We start from the raw sequence: 16,141 nt of genomic DNA, 5'->3' as shown, positions 1-16,141 counted from the left end.
AAGTTCAGTACTTCTATGTACTATGTACTATGTCCCCCACTTCCACAGATTGCCAGCACAGTGGCGGAGAGTCTGGAGTTCCAGAAGATCTGGCTGTGGCAACAGTTCTCGGCCAGAGTGACGCCTGGCGTTCAGCGGATTGTGGAGTTTGCGAAACGCGTACCTGGCTTCTGTGATTTCACCCAAGACGACCAGCTTATACTCATCAAGCTGGGCTTCTTCGAGGTCTGGTTGACCCATGTGGCCAGGTTGATCAATGAGGCGACACTGACACTGGACGATGGTGCCTACCTGACGCGCCAGCAGCTCGAGATACTATACGATGTGAGTTCCGCCAGTAAACATTAAAGAAAACACGCGTTTTTAGTCTGGCTCTTTTTTAGTCTGACTTTGTCAACGCCTTGCTGAACTTTGCCAACACCCTGAACGCCTACGGGCTGAGTGACACCGAGATCGGACTCTTCTCGGCCATGGTGCTGCTGGCCTCGGATCGAGCTGGACTCAGCGAGCCCAAGGTGATCGGCCGGGCCAGGGAACTGGTGGCCGAGGCGCTGCGCGTACAAATCCTGCGCTCGCGGGCAGGATCCCCGCAGGCACTGCAACTGATGCCGGCGCTGGAGGCCAAGGTACCCGAGCTGAGATCCTTGGGTGCCAAGCACTTCTCACACCTAGACTGGCTACGGATGAACTGGACCAAGCTGCGCCTGCCGCCCCTCTTCGCCGAGATCTTCGACATCCCGAAGGCCGACGATGAGCTGTAGGATGTGAGGCGATGCCCGCGATTCCAGGGCCGTGCAAGCAAACCGCAATAAAAACAAAAGAATATTCTACCACTTGTAGGCTTAAGCAACGTAGCTATAGATCGAAGTGGGAGGGCCGGAGATCAGATAAACGTCTACTCAGCATTACTGGAGAGATAGTTCACTAAGCATATATGCATATTACTATACTAGCAGTGTTAGAGCGACTAGGACTCCCCGCTGAACATATCCATGCGCAAACATAAATTATTTATTTCATTGTTGACTCATCAAGCTCCACTCCAGGCATCACAGCATCAACTCATCCCCGCGAAATCCCAACCAAAATGGAGAAACGAATCCATCAAAATTCAAGGCATCTATCCAAGGCATCTATCTATTTAGAACTCGACTGAAGAGCGAGCGTTAAAGTTCGATTAATACTGGTTTTTTTAAATAATATTAACTACTATAAACGATATCGGATATGTGTACGTTACGGCTAGCAATACGGAAATAGCGTAGTCAAAAAGCAAAAAGACCCACAACGTTCGCTTGCAGTAGTTGGAGATCCCATTTGACATAATATGTTGTATACATATTCAAGATGATATGCTTAGTTTAAAAGATTTCAAATTGAAGATCGATGCGTTTATTGTATCTGCGTGTAAATAAATTTAAATTAATTTCTACCTTTAACTCGATCCGACTTGATTATTTTAAACCCATCTGCCCACTTGGTTGTCGGATGATCATCACCAGATCTTCGACGACGGCCACCTCCATTGAAAGTGTTCAGTTTCTTACTTAAGATCAGACATTTGACATTGTACGATTAAGATAATTGGGTTAGAGACCGTCTAAGTTAAGTGCTTTAAGGCTTCATTTGTAAAACTCGGAACAATCAAATTGTTTGATCAATTTTTGAATAGATTGGTGCTAAATTTGTGTGTTAAGTTTATATGGAAACAAGCGAGGAAATCGAGGAACCGACAGACAGACGAACAAAATATATGAATATAAACATTAAAATCGATCTATATATTAACTAAATGTATGTAAAAATCAAAAGGATTCTTATCTAAAAAGCTCTTCATTGATTGTTGAATTTATATAGAAAATTTTGTAAATTTTATTAGTGTGACAAAGGAAAATATTAAATGTAGAGGCAGCTGCAATCAATCTTGTGGCTGCCGTTTTATGCTCCATGTGTACCTTTTGCTTATTGAACTAGAATATCAAAATCAACATAGATCTATATACATAAATTTATAGATTATTCGCAATATATTAGAAGACACGAAACTTACAATGCTGTAGCAATTCTTTCTCCCGATCCGCAAAGAGTTACCCTCTATCACATCCACTTATATTTTCGATCCCCGCACATACCCAAGAAATCTCTGTGTTAATTTTGTAAACCAGTGCGCATAATGGAACCTTGTGAATGTAGCATTAAAAACGAGAACAGGAGCAACAGATTTTTAATTACATTATTAACTTATAACTAACTATTATATACATATATATAATAAATATATAGATACAATTTTTTACCTACCGTAGCTTTGATTACATTTTTCAATGATGTGTCAAATTTTAAATGGTCTTACCGACAGTCCAAAATACTCAGCAACTACAGCAGAAATACAAAAGGTCAGAAGTTACAGCGCATTAAGAAGGCCAACTTCCTACGATAATGGCTAATGTCCACTAATCGCTCAACTCGAATACAGTGCAAAGATCCAACCAGATGTATACAGTAATCATATATCAATATGCAAGACATTGCTTAGTTGTTTATTGATCCATACCAATGCCCAATCTGAACACATCGAAGATGAGACGGCAGTCTCGACCTTGCAATGCCCTGTACTACGCAAATTATTTGATGGAGGATCCGTGGTGTGCAGTGTGCAGTATAGGGCATATAGATATCAGATACGAGGCCAGCTCGCTTTACTGAAAACCTAAAACAAAAATAATAAATAGAACAAAACACCATATACATAACACTAGGCCGGAAAACGATAAGAATACTGCAAAAACTAATTAGAAAGCGAAATACATACGCAGATTGTAATAAAATTACAGAAAAACAAACAACAAACAAACGTCTTTAAATGATTTGATAAAGTAATGGAAAAGTAGGGAGGTTTATCAGCGGGTAAGAAACTATTTCAAAAGATATGAACTAAGCAGATAATTGCGATTCCAGAAATCTCTTAGATGATTTGCCAAATTTGTTTCTAAAACATTAAAATGAGCATGGAAATTCTCAACAGCTATAGTTTTTACATTAATCAATCGTTTTTATTCGGAATATTCATGACTTTTCGTAGTCAGTTCCGTTGTTAGGTACATGGTCGGTATATTTAAAATGCTTTTGGTTAGTTAAGTCCCATTTTGGCTTATTCATAGGTAGCCCAAGCGCCGGTACTTAATCATCGCGAGGTAGGGGATGAAACTGCGTGAGCACCTTGGAGATCTCTTGGGCCAACTCTGGTGTGGCTGCCGCCAGGACCCTCCGCGACATGATGTCGAATTCGCCGCCAGCCGGATCGATGACCACTCCTCCGGCCTCCCGGACAATCAAGTCTCCGGCACACACATCCCAGGCGTGAATTCCAAATTCATAATTGGCATCGGCGGCTCCCAGAGCAACCATCGACATATTGAGGGCGGCCGAGCCCAGGACGCGTAAGCTGGAGAACGTTGAAACAAATGAAATATTCTTGCATTAAAGTAATCACTTACCCATGCGCCTTTCTGGCCATCTTCTCGAAGTTTTCATGCACGACCTTCATCTTGGCCTCGTCCCGAGTGGTTCCGAATTCACTGGTGACCAGCGCCTTTCCCAGTTCCTTCTGACCGCTCACATGTATCCTGCGCCCGTTGTAGAAAGCTCCATGCCCTCGTCTCGCGGTGAAACGCTGCTCCAGGATGGGATTGTAAACCAAGCCCAGCTCCGTGACCTTGTTCACCTTCAGACCAACGGAGATGCAGGAGTGGGGAAAGGCGTGCACAAAGTTCATGGTGCCGTCCACGGGATCAATGATCCAGGTGGGGTCATCGGTCAGCTTCTTGACACCCTCCTCCCCGCTACTTTCCTCCTCGCCGATGAACCTGTAACTCGCATAGTCGAAAAGCTGGCCGGAAAATCTGCACGAATCTTACTTGTGCTCCGGAAAGTGGCGACGAATGCCGTCCATCAGCAGCTGCTCCACATCCTTATCTGTTTGGGTCACCAAGTCGATGTCATTGCTCTTGCATACGAAGTCCTGTCGCTGCTCATTGTTCCGAGCGATGAGCTGGAAAATGTGCCGGGAAGAAGGAAAATTCCGTAAGCTTACTATTGATGGTTTTTCCACTGCTAATTACCCTTCCAGCTTCTGAAACCAGGTTGCTGGCCACCTCCAAGCACTTTTCCACGTCCACGTTGTGCGACATTTTCCAATGGTGCTCTCTCTGGGATTGACTCTGGATTGACAATGAGCCGCTAACAAATCAAAAGTTGCAAGTATTAATTAAATTATACTATAACGGGCAAAGTGACCAAAGCTCGCGACCGTTAAATTATTCCAATAAAGCTCGGGAAAATACTAATAAAATACCAAAAATATTTCTGATTGGACAATGGACCGTTGTTGTAGTTAAAAATTACATTCTCTAGTAATGATAAGGACCCCTTTCAACTTCCTTGTAGATTTTCGTAGCCTTTGATATTAAATTAAAAATTTGTGAGGACCTTGATTGGTCATTTATCTATGACTTAAACGACCATGTAATTGCCGCAAACTTCAAACCTATGTATACTAAAATATACCTTTGTGAACCATGCACCAAATAACTTCCACATTTTAAAGACTTACAATAAACAATTTTGGAAAACATAACATACAAATGGGATCCCATATCGATATGGAAAATATGAAAACATCAATTTGTCTGTACGTAGCATTAGAAATTATTATTCATGGCTGCCTAGAGGATAATTGGTATTGGTATAAATAAAACTCAACTTAATTTAAGAAAGTTGGAAAAACCATGCATTGTCAGTTTATTAAACAACTAAAATTTGTAAATTCAATTTTAGCTAGCCTTCCTAGTGGTCAGTTAGCAGTCGTCGCACGTTTTTCGGTGGCCATTTCGGTGTCAGTGGTTTCCGGTGTATCCGAATCGGGGAAGTCCGTCTGGCTGGTAAAATCCCTGGTTTCCGGAGCAGGTCCGTACTCATTCGGGTTCACGGAACGCGGCTCGTCATCACGCGGAGAAGGATAATTCTGCTCGAGGAAGTTACCCAAATCGAGTGCAAGGTACCCAGAAGAGGCAGCGAGACAGCGACGGGACATAATATCCAGTTCATCTCCGTCCGGATCCATAACCACTCCTCCAGCCTCCTTGACTATCAAAGCTCCTGCTGCCATATCCCAAACGTGCAACCCAAAGTTGTAATAGGCATCCGCCACTCCGGAGGCAACCATTGCCAAGCCCATGGCGGAGGATCCAATGGAACGCAGCCTGCAAAGAAACAGTAATAGTTGGTAATAGTTGGTCTTAAAACTGACTGACTTGACTCTCTAAATTTGGAATACTTACGCATGGGTCTTCTTTACCAGTAGCTGGGCATTCTCAATTGCCACCTGGTTACGCGCCTCATTGCTGCCCGAACTGTACTCCTGCAGCACCATGGCCGCGGAGAGGTTCCTCTGGCCAGTGGTCCTAATGATCTCACCGTTCATTTGAGCACCCTTCCCCAGTTGTGCAGTGTACATGTTCTTCATGGGCGGGTTATAGATAATACCAAACTGCGTCACCTGATTTACCAAATAGGCCACGGAGATGCAGTAGTACGGAAAGTGGTGGACATAGTTCATGGTGCCATCAATGGGATCGATTATCCAGGTGGGCTCATCTGTCAGGGTTACCATACCAGTCTCCGACTTTGAAACTCTCTCTTCGGCAATAAACCTGCATGGGTGATAATATACAATCCACATTAAAAAAAGGAATTTTAATAAAACTTAAGGATTAAATATATCCAACTTACTGGTGATCGGGATACCGTGAGCTGATGGCCCTAATGAAGGTCTCCTCGACAATGTTGTCAGTGGGAGTGACGATGTCATTCGTGTGCTTCTTGGTGGTGTACTCCATGCTCTTTTCGTTTTCCGCAAGAGCGATGGCACCAGCCTTCTTCACCTCCCTGCAGGCCAGTTGGAACAAAGTGTCCAGGTCGCCGGCGGAGAACTGATCCGGTAGCCTGGGGTATTCCTCTTCCACCTGCTCATTTTCCTCGTCGGAGTAGAGCATGCCGGAAGTGTTGGTTCCCTTCGAGGCGAATACCTTGGATGGGTGAAAAGTGATGTCGGTGTTGGTCAACTTGCTGTTTAAGCTCTGCACATCGTCTTGGCTGTCATCAGTCGGCAAGGACGACATCATGGGCGGTGGCAAGGGTACATCCTCCGGTCTCTGCGGCGGCGGGGCAATGGGCTCCGCTTCCTTGGGCGCAAACTCAATGGACTTCTCCTGAGGCTGAGATTGTGGAGGAGGAGGCGCCGATGCAGCAGCACTTGGAACGGGTTTCTGTGGTTCTTTCTTCATTGCTTCCTCCAATGACGAAGATGAAGAATCAGTTAGTACTTTCTCCGATTTCCTCTTTTCCGGTCGCTTATCCACATCGGAAGATTGAATATCGGCGTCGGTTTCCGAGGAGCGCTGAGGCTTGGGTGGAAGATCTGGCGCCACACCTCTCGCCAAAGAGTTCTGCGACGAGATGTTAACCAAGGGCTTTGGTGTTGCTGGTGGTGTTGGCGCTTCACCAGAATTAGGGCCAGGCCGATTCGGATCCTTTAAAGTGTTTATTCGCGCTTGCGAGATCTTCATGGACATCGCCCGCTTATCGGGAGGCACCATGGAACCACGTCGCTCTTCCGCTTGCCGCAGTGTCGTCACCCGGGCATCCTGCTGAGTAGCTTCGTGATCCTCCAAGCCGAATCGGGTAGCCGCATTTCCGGTGGTGGTCTGGTCTGGAGGCCGTTGAGCTGGCTCCTTGCTCGGTGTATTCGATCCGTCGGCCATTCTGGTGGTGCTCGTCCACAGCCCAACAACAACCAAGACCAAGTTCTGGCACTGCCACCCAGGTGTTAAAAGACCGAGCCGAAAATCAACAAAACAAACTTGACAAAGGCCGAGAGTTGACTGATTCACAGGAAGTATTGAGCTCGGCTAGCGCGATCTCGATTTCATAAGAATTTCTAAATATAATATAGTCGTTGGATTTTTTAGGTTCAAACACATTAAAACAATAAACTTTATTATGCACATACGTTCATATACAGAAATATATATATATATATATTGATATGTAAATTGCAATCTTTCGTTCGCCAACGCAGTAAAACTAACAATCTTTTTACAATCAGACTGGGGACCGCTGCCCATGATCAGCCAATCCATGGTATCCATTACTTCTAGGTCGATCTCCCCAAAACAACGATCTCTAACAATAAAATCCTCTATAATATCAATAGGCTTGCAGCAGTAACTTCAATGATATGTTTCGTTGCAGTAAGTCTTCTGACCGTGTAACATATATATATATAGTGTATATAGTATATCCGAGCGGTTCTCTTTAACATGTAGATCGTATGTAGGAATGTGGCAAGCATTATTCCACAAAGATATGTATCGTTCTCAAACTTATGGGCTAATGGGACGGGGAGGAAACCGCTTTCCCCGATCGTCTCCGGACTTACGTGCGCATCTTCTCAGGTCTGAAAAGGTGTAAAGGAGATACTACAAAAAAAGGATACAACAAAAAATAAGTTATTTGTGTAATTTGTGGCGATAATTGGAATCGTGTATATATTTTGTCTCATATCAATTCTACTAAAAATACATACATAAGTAAGATATAATTAAATTTGTATCACAACGAATTAACGAGAACTTAAACTACGACTACAACGAAGAAACAAAAGAGCTGGAAAATGTGTGCGTGGTGAGCATGTTAACTACGGTGAACAGGCAAGTACACAAAATTATATGGACGATAGATAACTGGGATCAAAAATCATCATCCAGTCACTTACTTACGCACACGCTTAGGCCTACGAGCTAAGTAGAATTTTAGAAGTGCTAACCACGTCGCAGCCCGGAACGGAACCAACATTAAGCAGTAGGTAATTCATATAAGTAGAGGGAGATTTACAGGATACGTAATCGGGATACGTATGTGGTAGAAATGCGATGGCAAACTGGAGTGGTCACTGCAACCGGGGAAAGCCTTGTGTGAAAGGATTCTGGCTGCAGCCAGTTGGTCCAACAACTACCATCTACTTGGCCTCCACTGGCCGGTTGGCGAACAGTTGCTCCACGATTTGCTCATCGGCCAAGGTAGATGTGTCGCCCACGTTGCGATCGTTAACCGCGATCTTGCGCAGCACACGGCGCATAATCTTGCCGGAACGGGTTTTGGGCAGTCCGGGAGCGTTTTGAATGACATCCGGCATGGCAAAAGGGCCGATGCGTTCTCGCACCATCTTCTTAAGGTCGGAAATCAGCTTTTGATCAAAGACCTCGTTCTCGTTGGGCGTGATGAAGCAGTAGAGACACTCGCCTTTGACGGGATGCGGACGGGAAACCACGGCGGACTCAGCCACGCGAGGATGCTCTGTGAGAACCGACTCTACCTCGGCGGTGGACATCAGATGACCGGACACGTTTAGCATGTCGTCCACACGACCAGTGATCCACAGATAGCCATCAGCATCGCGACGCGCTCCTATGAGGAAAAGATCAAAACAAAAGTTAGCAACCTATATCCACTTTAAAATCACAAAGAAAAACAGTTCTAAACTTGAAAACGGATTCAGACTCACCATCGCCAGTGCAGTAGAAACCTGGGAACTTGGAGAAGTAAGTGTCCTCGAAGCGTTCATGGTTGTTGTACAAGGTGCGCATCATTCCCGGCCAAGGCTGCGAGAAGACCAAGTAGCCCTCGCCCTCTCCCTTAATTTCGATTCCGCACTCATCCAGCAAAGTGGGCTTGACGCCAAAGAAGGGGAATGACTACGAGTGTAAGGAAATAAGTTTTAGTACAGTCACAGACATCAACTAGCCAACGTGATTCACTTACAGCAGATCCCGGCTTCATGGGAGTCGCTCCAGGCAGGGGTGTAATGACATGTCCACCGGTTTCCGTTTGCCAAAAGGTGTCCACAATGGAGCACTGCTCCTTTCCAATGTACTTGTAATACCACAGCCAGGCCTCCGGGTTGATGGGCTCACCCACGCTGCCCAAAACTCTGCAAGACAATAACATTGTGACATTAGGAAAGTTGTTTTGGTGATCCTAAGCGATATGTTCAAACAAGTAAGAATAATGGGTATAAAACCTACTTGAGTCCGCTCAGGTTGTGCTTCAGAACGGGACCCTCGCCGAACTTCATGAGAGCGCGAATCGCCGTAGGAGCTGTGTAGAACTGGGTGACCTTATATTTGTCAATGACACTCCAGTACCGATCGTTTCCAGGGAAGAATGGTGTGCCCTCGAACTGCAAATGCCGGGTAGTAGAGACAGTTAGTCGGAAATCAATATTTCGTTACATTTAATCAGCCACTTACAATCACTGAAGTGGCACCATTGGCCAACGGTCCGTACACTACGTAGGTGTGTCCCGTGATCCAGCCAACATCGGCGGTGCACCAGTAGATATCCCCTGGCTTATAGTCAAATACGATCTTGAAGGTTGTGGCCGCATACAGCAGATATCCGGCGGTCGTGTGAAGCACTCCCTTGGGCTTGCCAGTGGAGCCACTGGTGTAGAGCATGAACAGCGGATCCTCGGCATCCATCCACTCGGGATAGCAAGCCGGCTCCTTGTCCTCCATCTCCTCATGCCACCAGTAATCGCGGTCATCAGTCCACGGAATTTCCTCCTCGACATGATCCGGCTGGCACGGAGTCACGCGCTTCAAGTGCGACACCACAATGCACTTCTCCACGGAGTGACCCATCTCCTCGACCTTCTCCAAGGCCGTGTCGCACAGCGCCTTCAGGTACAGGGCTTTCTCTCCACGCCAAGCTCCATCCGCTGTAATCAGCAGCTTGGCCTTGCAATCGAACATCCGCTCCGCCAGCGAGTCCGGTGAAAATCCGGCGAAGACGATCGAGTGCACGGCTCCAATGCGGGCGCAGGCCAGCATTGCGATGGGCAGCTCCAGAATCATGGGCATGTAGATGGACACACGATCGCCCTTTCGAATTCCATGATCCTTCAGCACATTGGCGAACCGGCACACCTCCTCCAGCAACTTGCGATAGGTGAGACCCCGAGAATAATCGTCGGGGTGGTTGCCCTCCCTGAAACAATGGCAAAAAGAAACACGACCATGAGGAAACACACTGCATTATATTCCAACATACATAGTAGTATTACTTATACGCGTATAGTATTTACATTGAGCACGCGCCGGTGGCGTTCCCAAATGGGTGGCCGCGTACCGGGTGCCCCACAATTGGACTAATTAGCCCCACCACAAGTGGATCACTTACTGTAATGCGAGTCTTCCTAATTGCCCGAGCAGACTTAATTCGATTTTCTGAGCTCAAATTGTCACCTAATTTCAAGGGGACATTTTATGTCTATCGTGAAAATTAGAAAGTAATGCTATGGGTCCTCATTTATTAGACGCTTGTGTTCTTACGGTGTACATAATATGACTTGGCATTGTGCAATTGTATATACAAGTACTTTGTATTCCTTTCCCTTTTTGTTCTGAACTTGGCAACAGAAGCCAGTGCCAATGACCTACTTCATTGAATAAATACACTAGTTATATGTAGTATGTGCAATTAGCGGTAACTTACTAAAAAGTAATTATACTCTTCCAAAAATAAATAAGAAAATTAACCCCATCGAATATCCATTCCTAATAATCCAAAATTCACGAGCAAGTAGTGGGCACTGTTAGTGTTGCCCTAATTGTTGCTATTAAATAAACGAATTTAGAACCCAACACGAAATGGAATGTGAAATTTGTCAGAGCTTTGAAAGCTTTGAATGGGTAAACAAAGATCGTGACTGGGCTAAATCGTGAATGGTTTCAGCGTTCAAAACGGATATAAACACTCGCGATCACCAATGGTCAAACATGAAACTTGGAGAGTAAGGGGAAAGCCATTTCCATGGCTGTTTTGGAGGTCAAGGCAGATTAGCAACGCAGAAAAACAGTAATAAACTGCACGACAGGTGGACTAGAAAGGTAGACAATGCAATCAGCACAGTATAAATCATCACCTGCTGTCCGTCACCAGCGATAAGAACTCGAATTAGCCGGCAATAAAGCGCCTATTAGTTTGGCCCAAAAATATGTATTGCCAAAGAAAAAGGAGGAAGCAGGCGGAACAACGACAAAAGCTCGCATCGTGACGTTTTCAAAGGGGTTATTTTAGTACTGCTGACTAGTCCGCAGTGTGCAAAGTTCGCCCTGAAAGGGGTGACGAGTGCCAAGTGGGGCTGTTTGGTGTTTGGACTGATTTTACCGGGCCAGAACCACTTCCGTGAAATGATATTCCACTCGAACGAAATACCTGTTTGTACTTGTACTGGTCAATTAGTAAGATGGTAAAAATAAACAAAATACGCCATGAAAACACCCCTCGACTTACTGGGCTTAGTCATTTTCATCCCTTACCCTGTACTGCGATATTACTTAAGGTTGCACAGGCTTTCCACCGAGTCTGTCTCGACGGTCATAGGCATAAAATCAGAACGAAAACACCCACAAGTTACTTGAATAGTACCTCTACCATATAGTAATTCCTCATGGTGCGACCCTTTCCAAATCTTTTATCCATACTTATCGGATATCCTCACGGACGAGCAGCTAACAACTTCATCATTTGTACATTGAACAAGCCGTTCCAGATGCCCAACAGCATCACTAGCAACAGCTTCTCTAGCTTTCCAGATCAGCAATAATTAAAATAGCCCCTCAATTTCTTACGTCATGACTTATGGATAAGATCATAAAAATAAAAGCAAACTTAAGAAATATATGTGTATATTTTTTCAACACCTGGGGATTGCCAGCCTGTGCCGAAATTCTAATCAGTCGGCGACAGCTGACAGACATGGAAAACTAAATTGTGCACCGGCGGACATCCTCTTCACTTATCAGAGTTTGGAGCACTAGAGGTGCCTACTCCTCCGCGTGAGTAACCAAGCCATTGGGAAAAATGTGTCGCGACGAGGTTATTAATTTCCAATTTAGAGGCGTAATCGGGCCACTCGCCTCGTAATCTCGTCGCCGGATCGCCAGACAAGAAATTTTCCATGCTGCCTTAAAAACACCTCATGCACCGTCCCGATCCGATCCGCCATCTACCATTCCATTCACCTCTTGACCAAGGGAGGACGCGTGGCCGTCTCCCGCTTATCAGAAATCGGAAATCCGAAAATATACCAAAAACCGCCACTCTCACCACACGTGCGAGCCAAAAATGAAAAAATTATGAGGAATGGTATAACAACTACGGCGAGAACAAGAAGCACCGGCGACTTATCTTAATAACAATAACATCAGCTGTTGATTCGCGTGTCGCATGTATCGCATGGAATATTTCAGTTTCCCTCCTACACTGTGCAAAAACCTTTTTAAACAGCTAAAAATAATTTGTTTGGCAAAAAATTTATGATAAAATTTATGAGAAAATCTCTTTACGTAAAACTTTGAATATTTAGCGCTTCGATGTAATTAGATTTTTTATTACTTCAAAGTTCCCAAGCATTCGTATTTATGACCGGAAAAAATTACTACATATGTTTAACCTCTAGGGCCTCGCGGTGAAGTCTATATGTTTGTGCTTAAAAAATATTGTAGATACTCTCCAAACGAACAGAAAGTGGATTCCAAACAGTAGCACCTAGTCATGCTAAGATCGAAATTTGTTTGGCCACAAAACATTCTGATTTCTTGCAGTGATTTCACTCTATCGATCTCTTTCTATCGCGTCTCCGTGTCTGCTCGAGCCCTACAGTTTGAGAGACATTATCGTACGATGCTCCTCCATTCTACTATGTTTATCTAAAGATCGTTTATTTGTTTTAACGGCTTGGCGCATTTTTGATTTGTGTGAAGAGAGTAGCTTACAGTTTACATAATTTACAGAAAAGGGCCTGTCAACCTGTCTCATGTGGAAGCACTGATAACAATGGCGATAGAAGTCACGAAATGCCTACGCAGCATTTTTATACGTATGTGGGATTTTGCCGCTCTGTTATTTTTTAGCAGGTAAAACAGACAGTCCATTAATTTTTTTACAATTATGTATGTATGTAGCTCTCCCTCTAATATCTCTCTCCTAGTCTTTCTTCGTGCGTGGAGCGCAGTGGCTCTCTAATTGGTTGTGAGTGAATCAGACGATGTGATCGCGTGATTTTCTAGACGCCCAGTGGTTGCCAAACTGTTAGCGCTTACTGGGAAATTATAAATACTTTATTTCTATACTTTTTGGTTAATTTCCCAATTTTTTCCGTATTTAGCTTTAGTCAATTTCCCCGTGTTTTACCTATTCTACTCCACCTTTTGCCCAGACGCCGGCTGACACAAAAATTAATGGAAAGGAAAAATGGCAAACTGTTTAACGCAAAGACGCGCTTCCATCAATTTGAATAAACAATTTGCGCGCATTGTCAAATCGTTTACATAATATTGCTCGGCTTTCGCCTCAGGCTTTCGTGTGCTTAATTCGACTTCATTTTGTTGCTAACGACTCTCGAAATTGAAAACAGTTTTCGTAAATCGGTTGGGTTCGAAACGGTTATTTTGGGATTGAGGCACGGAAACCGGAAGGTAAAAAAAATAATTAAGAAATCCAAAGATATTGCTTTTTAGGCTTAGAAAAAATTCTCATAAAATTCACTAATTTTAAATTTGAACAATTAATTAGGCCAAACAGACAAACTTGAAAGAACAAGAACATTTAAAATCCCAAATACCAGAATTCTAAACCTTTTCCGATTCGCTGCGCCTATCTATGCAATAAAATTGGCACATAAATTGTAAGATTTTAGCTTGCTGTGGTTTGCAATAAAATTATCTAAGACGGTGGTTCGAAAAGCGTTAATTATTACTCATTACGTGCACACGGTTTTTTCAGCCTTATTGGGTCTGTGTCCCACTTTTTATCTTATCTGAGGAAAGTGAGGACAGATTGTGGGCTGGGATTAAATAATTCCCAGCAAAAGTGGGAAATAGCCGAGAATAGTAGTAGTGATGGGCCGTCGTATAGTAACTTCGACGCTGAATGGGAACCAATACTTCCAATGACCTTGTAATTGCCTTTCAGTTACCTGACTTTCATTTGCATTTCCTCCGGCACACGCGCCCCGCCCTCTAACCCGCCTCTCAAATGATAACCCCGAGATAAGCTCATTAGCATTAACGTTTGTTTAACTTTGTGTTTTTTGCGCCCTGACGCATTACTCGGCGAACTTTGGGTCTGAAAACAATAAAAAAAAACAAAAATCCATCCACTCCGAGCTATTCAATTTAATTGCGATTTGAGTGGGCACTTGAGAACCTCAAAAAGTAATATATAGTACTGGGCTTTTCGGTAGCTAATCAGCGAAAGGGAGTGTCTGTAGCCTAATCTCAGTGAACGAAGTATGTTGACTTAAAGTGGGAAGAAGTCCCTAGTTATTATTGCCTTTGATTGTTTAATTTTGGTTACGAACGAATGCCTCCTCGTGTGTAGAAACAAACAAATGATAAAAAGATGAGTTAAAAACTGAACTTAGATAAGACATCAGAATGGACGGATAATGTTCCTTTGAGGCAAGTACAAAGTTTTGCGAATAAAAAAGGAGCGAGCTTGCTTTTTGTTCAAAAGCAAAGAAAATGTTCTTCAAAATAATTGGAGGTACTGGCAAAATAAGGAAACATAATTAAAAAAGAGTCCAGTGGCACACGATTTTAAATTTATGAATAAAGAAGAACATTCCTACTCACACTAAACAGAAAAGCTAGCAAAAACATGTGAAAAAATCAAATAAGAGCAAAGTTTCTTCTTTGTCAGGGCTTCCCCAACCGGTTTCTCTGTAAATCGATTTTAACTGAATAAATAAAGAAAAACCAAGCGTAAACTTGGCCGGGTCACCCCCTTATGGGGGTCGTCTCGAGGAACGAAGACTAGCCCTGACATTGACCCAGAGTCGGAGTGCCTAGCAAAGCCGCATTTGGAAAGCCAAATACCTCCCGAAGTTGAATTATTTTAGGTCGTTAATCCCACTGTCACATTTGGCATGCAGACGATTAAACCAATTATTGGCAATCAAAACGAAAAAAATTGCTCAAATTAACAGACAGAAAAGTAATAGGGGAAAAGTTCCCAAAAGTTCGAAAACCGATGGCAGGTGAGGAGCCACCGAGTTGCATCCTTGTGCACATATATAAATTATGCAAAAGGAGAGCTATCATCTGTTTTCGTGTGGTGTGGTGCCTGCGCAGTAAGTCCTGTTCAAAAAGAGCCCACCTTTCTACGTCACTAGGCGAGAGTTTCGTAACATACGAAAAATCAATAATCCTGCGCTGCCACCTAAATACTTTTGTTTTCGTGCGACCTACGCCACCCGAAGGGAAAGTGGGCGAGGATTTCCAACCAGACTCACCAGTAGTAGGCTATCTGGTCGCCCAGACCGTTCCTAACGTTGCGATCCAGTAGATTGTAGCACAGATTGGTGGAGGCACCCTCCATCCATTTGATCGAAATGGGTCCCTTGGAGATGTTGAAGTTGTACTTTAAGAACTTCTCCGGGTCGGCGGGCGTTTCCCAGTGGAACTGCTTGGCCACGCGGGACCAGAACTCGGCCGGATTGTCCAGCGACTCCTGGTAGAACTTCTGATACTCCTCGAAGCTGGATATGTAGGCATTTTGGCTGATGGCCGGATTGGGATCGTATATTGATTTTTCAGCTGGCATTTTGTTCTTGATTTGTGGTCTTAGTTATTGGTGTATATCCTTGAAATGTTTTCCCTTGTTTGCGGTCTTCAATTATCCTGTTTTGCAATTATCCTTAGCTTTGTGTGTGATTGTTTTTATTAGTTTTAGGGGTTGGTTCTCGAGCAGCACGCGCTTCTCGCACCGCACGGAATGAGTTCTTTTTGAGCACTGACCACTCGAGTGAGCTCTGCCAAGCTTTTCGCCTCCGTTGCCATAGCTTTCCGAACCGAAAAGCTTTGGCGAACACGCTCTTCAAGTTCAATGGGACATGGGCGGCGCTTTTTGGAGGGCTTATCATCTTGATCGGGCATATTTCCAAGGCGCGACTTGGACATCCTTATCGCCAGAGCACGGCGTAACTTTCCAGAGAGGTAGGTGTGTCATCGGTCCA

The 16,141-nt window shown here is 44.2% G+C and overlaps 4 protein-coding genes and 1 long non-coding RNA gene across 6 annotated transcripts in view; 2 read left to right on the top strand and 3 right to left on the bottom strand.

The window, feature by feature from the left end:
* LOC120448557 (ecdysone-induced protein 78C) overlaps positions 1 to 2,835 on the top strand; it is a 31,722-nt gene extending 28,887 nt beyond the window's left edge. For both annotated transcript variants that reach the window (XM_039630612.2, XM_044006006.1), the window contains 2 exons: positions 49 to 324; positions 384 to 2,835. In XM_039630612.2, coding sequence (XP_039486546.2) covers positions 49 to 324; positions 384 to 761 — 654 coding nt within the window. In that variant the 3' untranslated portion in view covers positions 762 to 2,835. The remainder of the gene's footprint in view (positions 1 to 48; positions 325 to 383) is intronic.
* Positions 2,836 to 3,026: 191 nt separating this feature from the next.
* Positions 3,027 to 4,279, bottom strand: LOC120448558 (inositol monophosphatase 1). Its single transcript, XM_039630614.1, has 4 exons — positions 4,122 to 4,279; positions 3,918 to 4,051; positions 3,498 to 3,866; positions 3,027 to 3,445 (listed from the first exon to the last, which is right to left on the bottom strand). Exons 1-4 carry the CDS (start codon positions 4,188 to 4,190, stop codon positions 3,181 to 3,183), a joined length of 837 nt encoding a protein of 278 aa, XP_039486548.1. The 5' UTR covers positions 4,191 to 4,279; the 3' UTR covers positions 3,027 to 3,180.
* A 487-nt stretch (positions 4,280 to 4,766) lies between these two features.
* Positions 4,767 to 6,946, bottom strand: LOC120450634 (phosphatase IMPL1, chloroplastic). The gene is made up of 3 exons (XM_039633783.2): positions 5,791 to 6,946; positions 5,340 to 5,711; positions 4,767 to 5,261 (listed from the first exon to the last, which is right to left on the bottom strand). The coding sequence occupies exons 1-3, from the start codon at positions 6,819 to 6,821 to the stop codon at positions 4,853 to 4,855; spliced, it is 1,812 nt and encodes a 603-aa protein (XP_039489717.1). The 5' UTR covers positions 6,822 to 6,946; the 3' UTR covers positions 4,767 to 4,852.
* Positions 6,947 to 7,564: 618 nt separating this feature from the next.
* LOC120450633 (acetyl-coenzyme A synthetase) lies at positions 7,565 to 15,939 on the bottom strand. The gene is made up of 6 exons (XM_039633782.2): positions 15,419 to 15,939; positions 9,369 to 10,107; positions 9,144 to 9,298; positions 8,881 to 9,049; positions 8,624 to 8,813; positions 7,565 to 8,526 (listed from the first exon to the last, which is right to left on the bottom strand). The coding sequence occupies exons 1-6, from the start codon at positions 15,727 to 15,729 to the stop codon at positions 8,078 to 8,080; spliced, it is 2,013 nt and encodes a 670-aa protein (XP_039489716.1). The 5' UTR covers positions 15,730 to 15,939; the 3' UTR covers positions 7,565 to 8,077.
* Positions 10,114 to 12,476, top strand: LOC120450637. The gene is made up of 2 exons (XR_005616296.1): positions 10,114 to 11,960; positions 12,021 to 12,476. It is a non-coding gene; the product is annotated as an uncharacterized LOC120450637 (long non-coding RNA).
* Positions 15,940 to 16,141: the final 202 nt, after the last annotated feature.

The sequence above is a fragment of the Drosophila santomea genome, chromosome 3L, assembly GCF_016746245.2.
Source record: "Drosophila santomea strain STO CAGO 1482 chromosome 3L, Prin_Dsan_1.1, whole genome shotgun sequence".
NCBI classification, from domain to species: domain Eukaryota; kingdom Metazoa; phylum Arthropoda; class Insecta; order Diptera; family Drosophilidae; genus Drosophila; species Drosophila santomea.
Note: the sequence above shows the minus strand (reverse complement) of the source record. Positions and strands in the feature narration are given on the sequence as shown.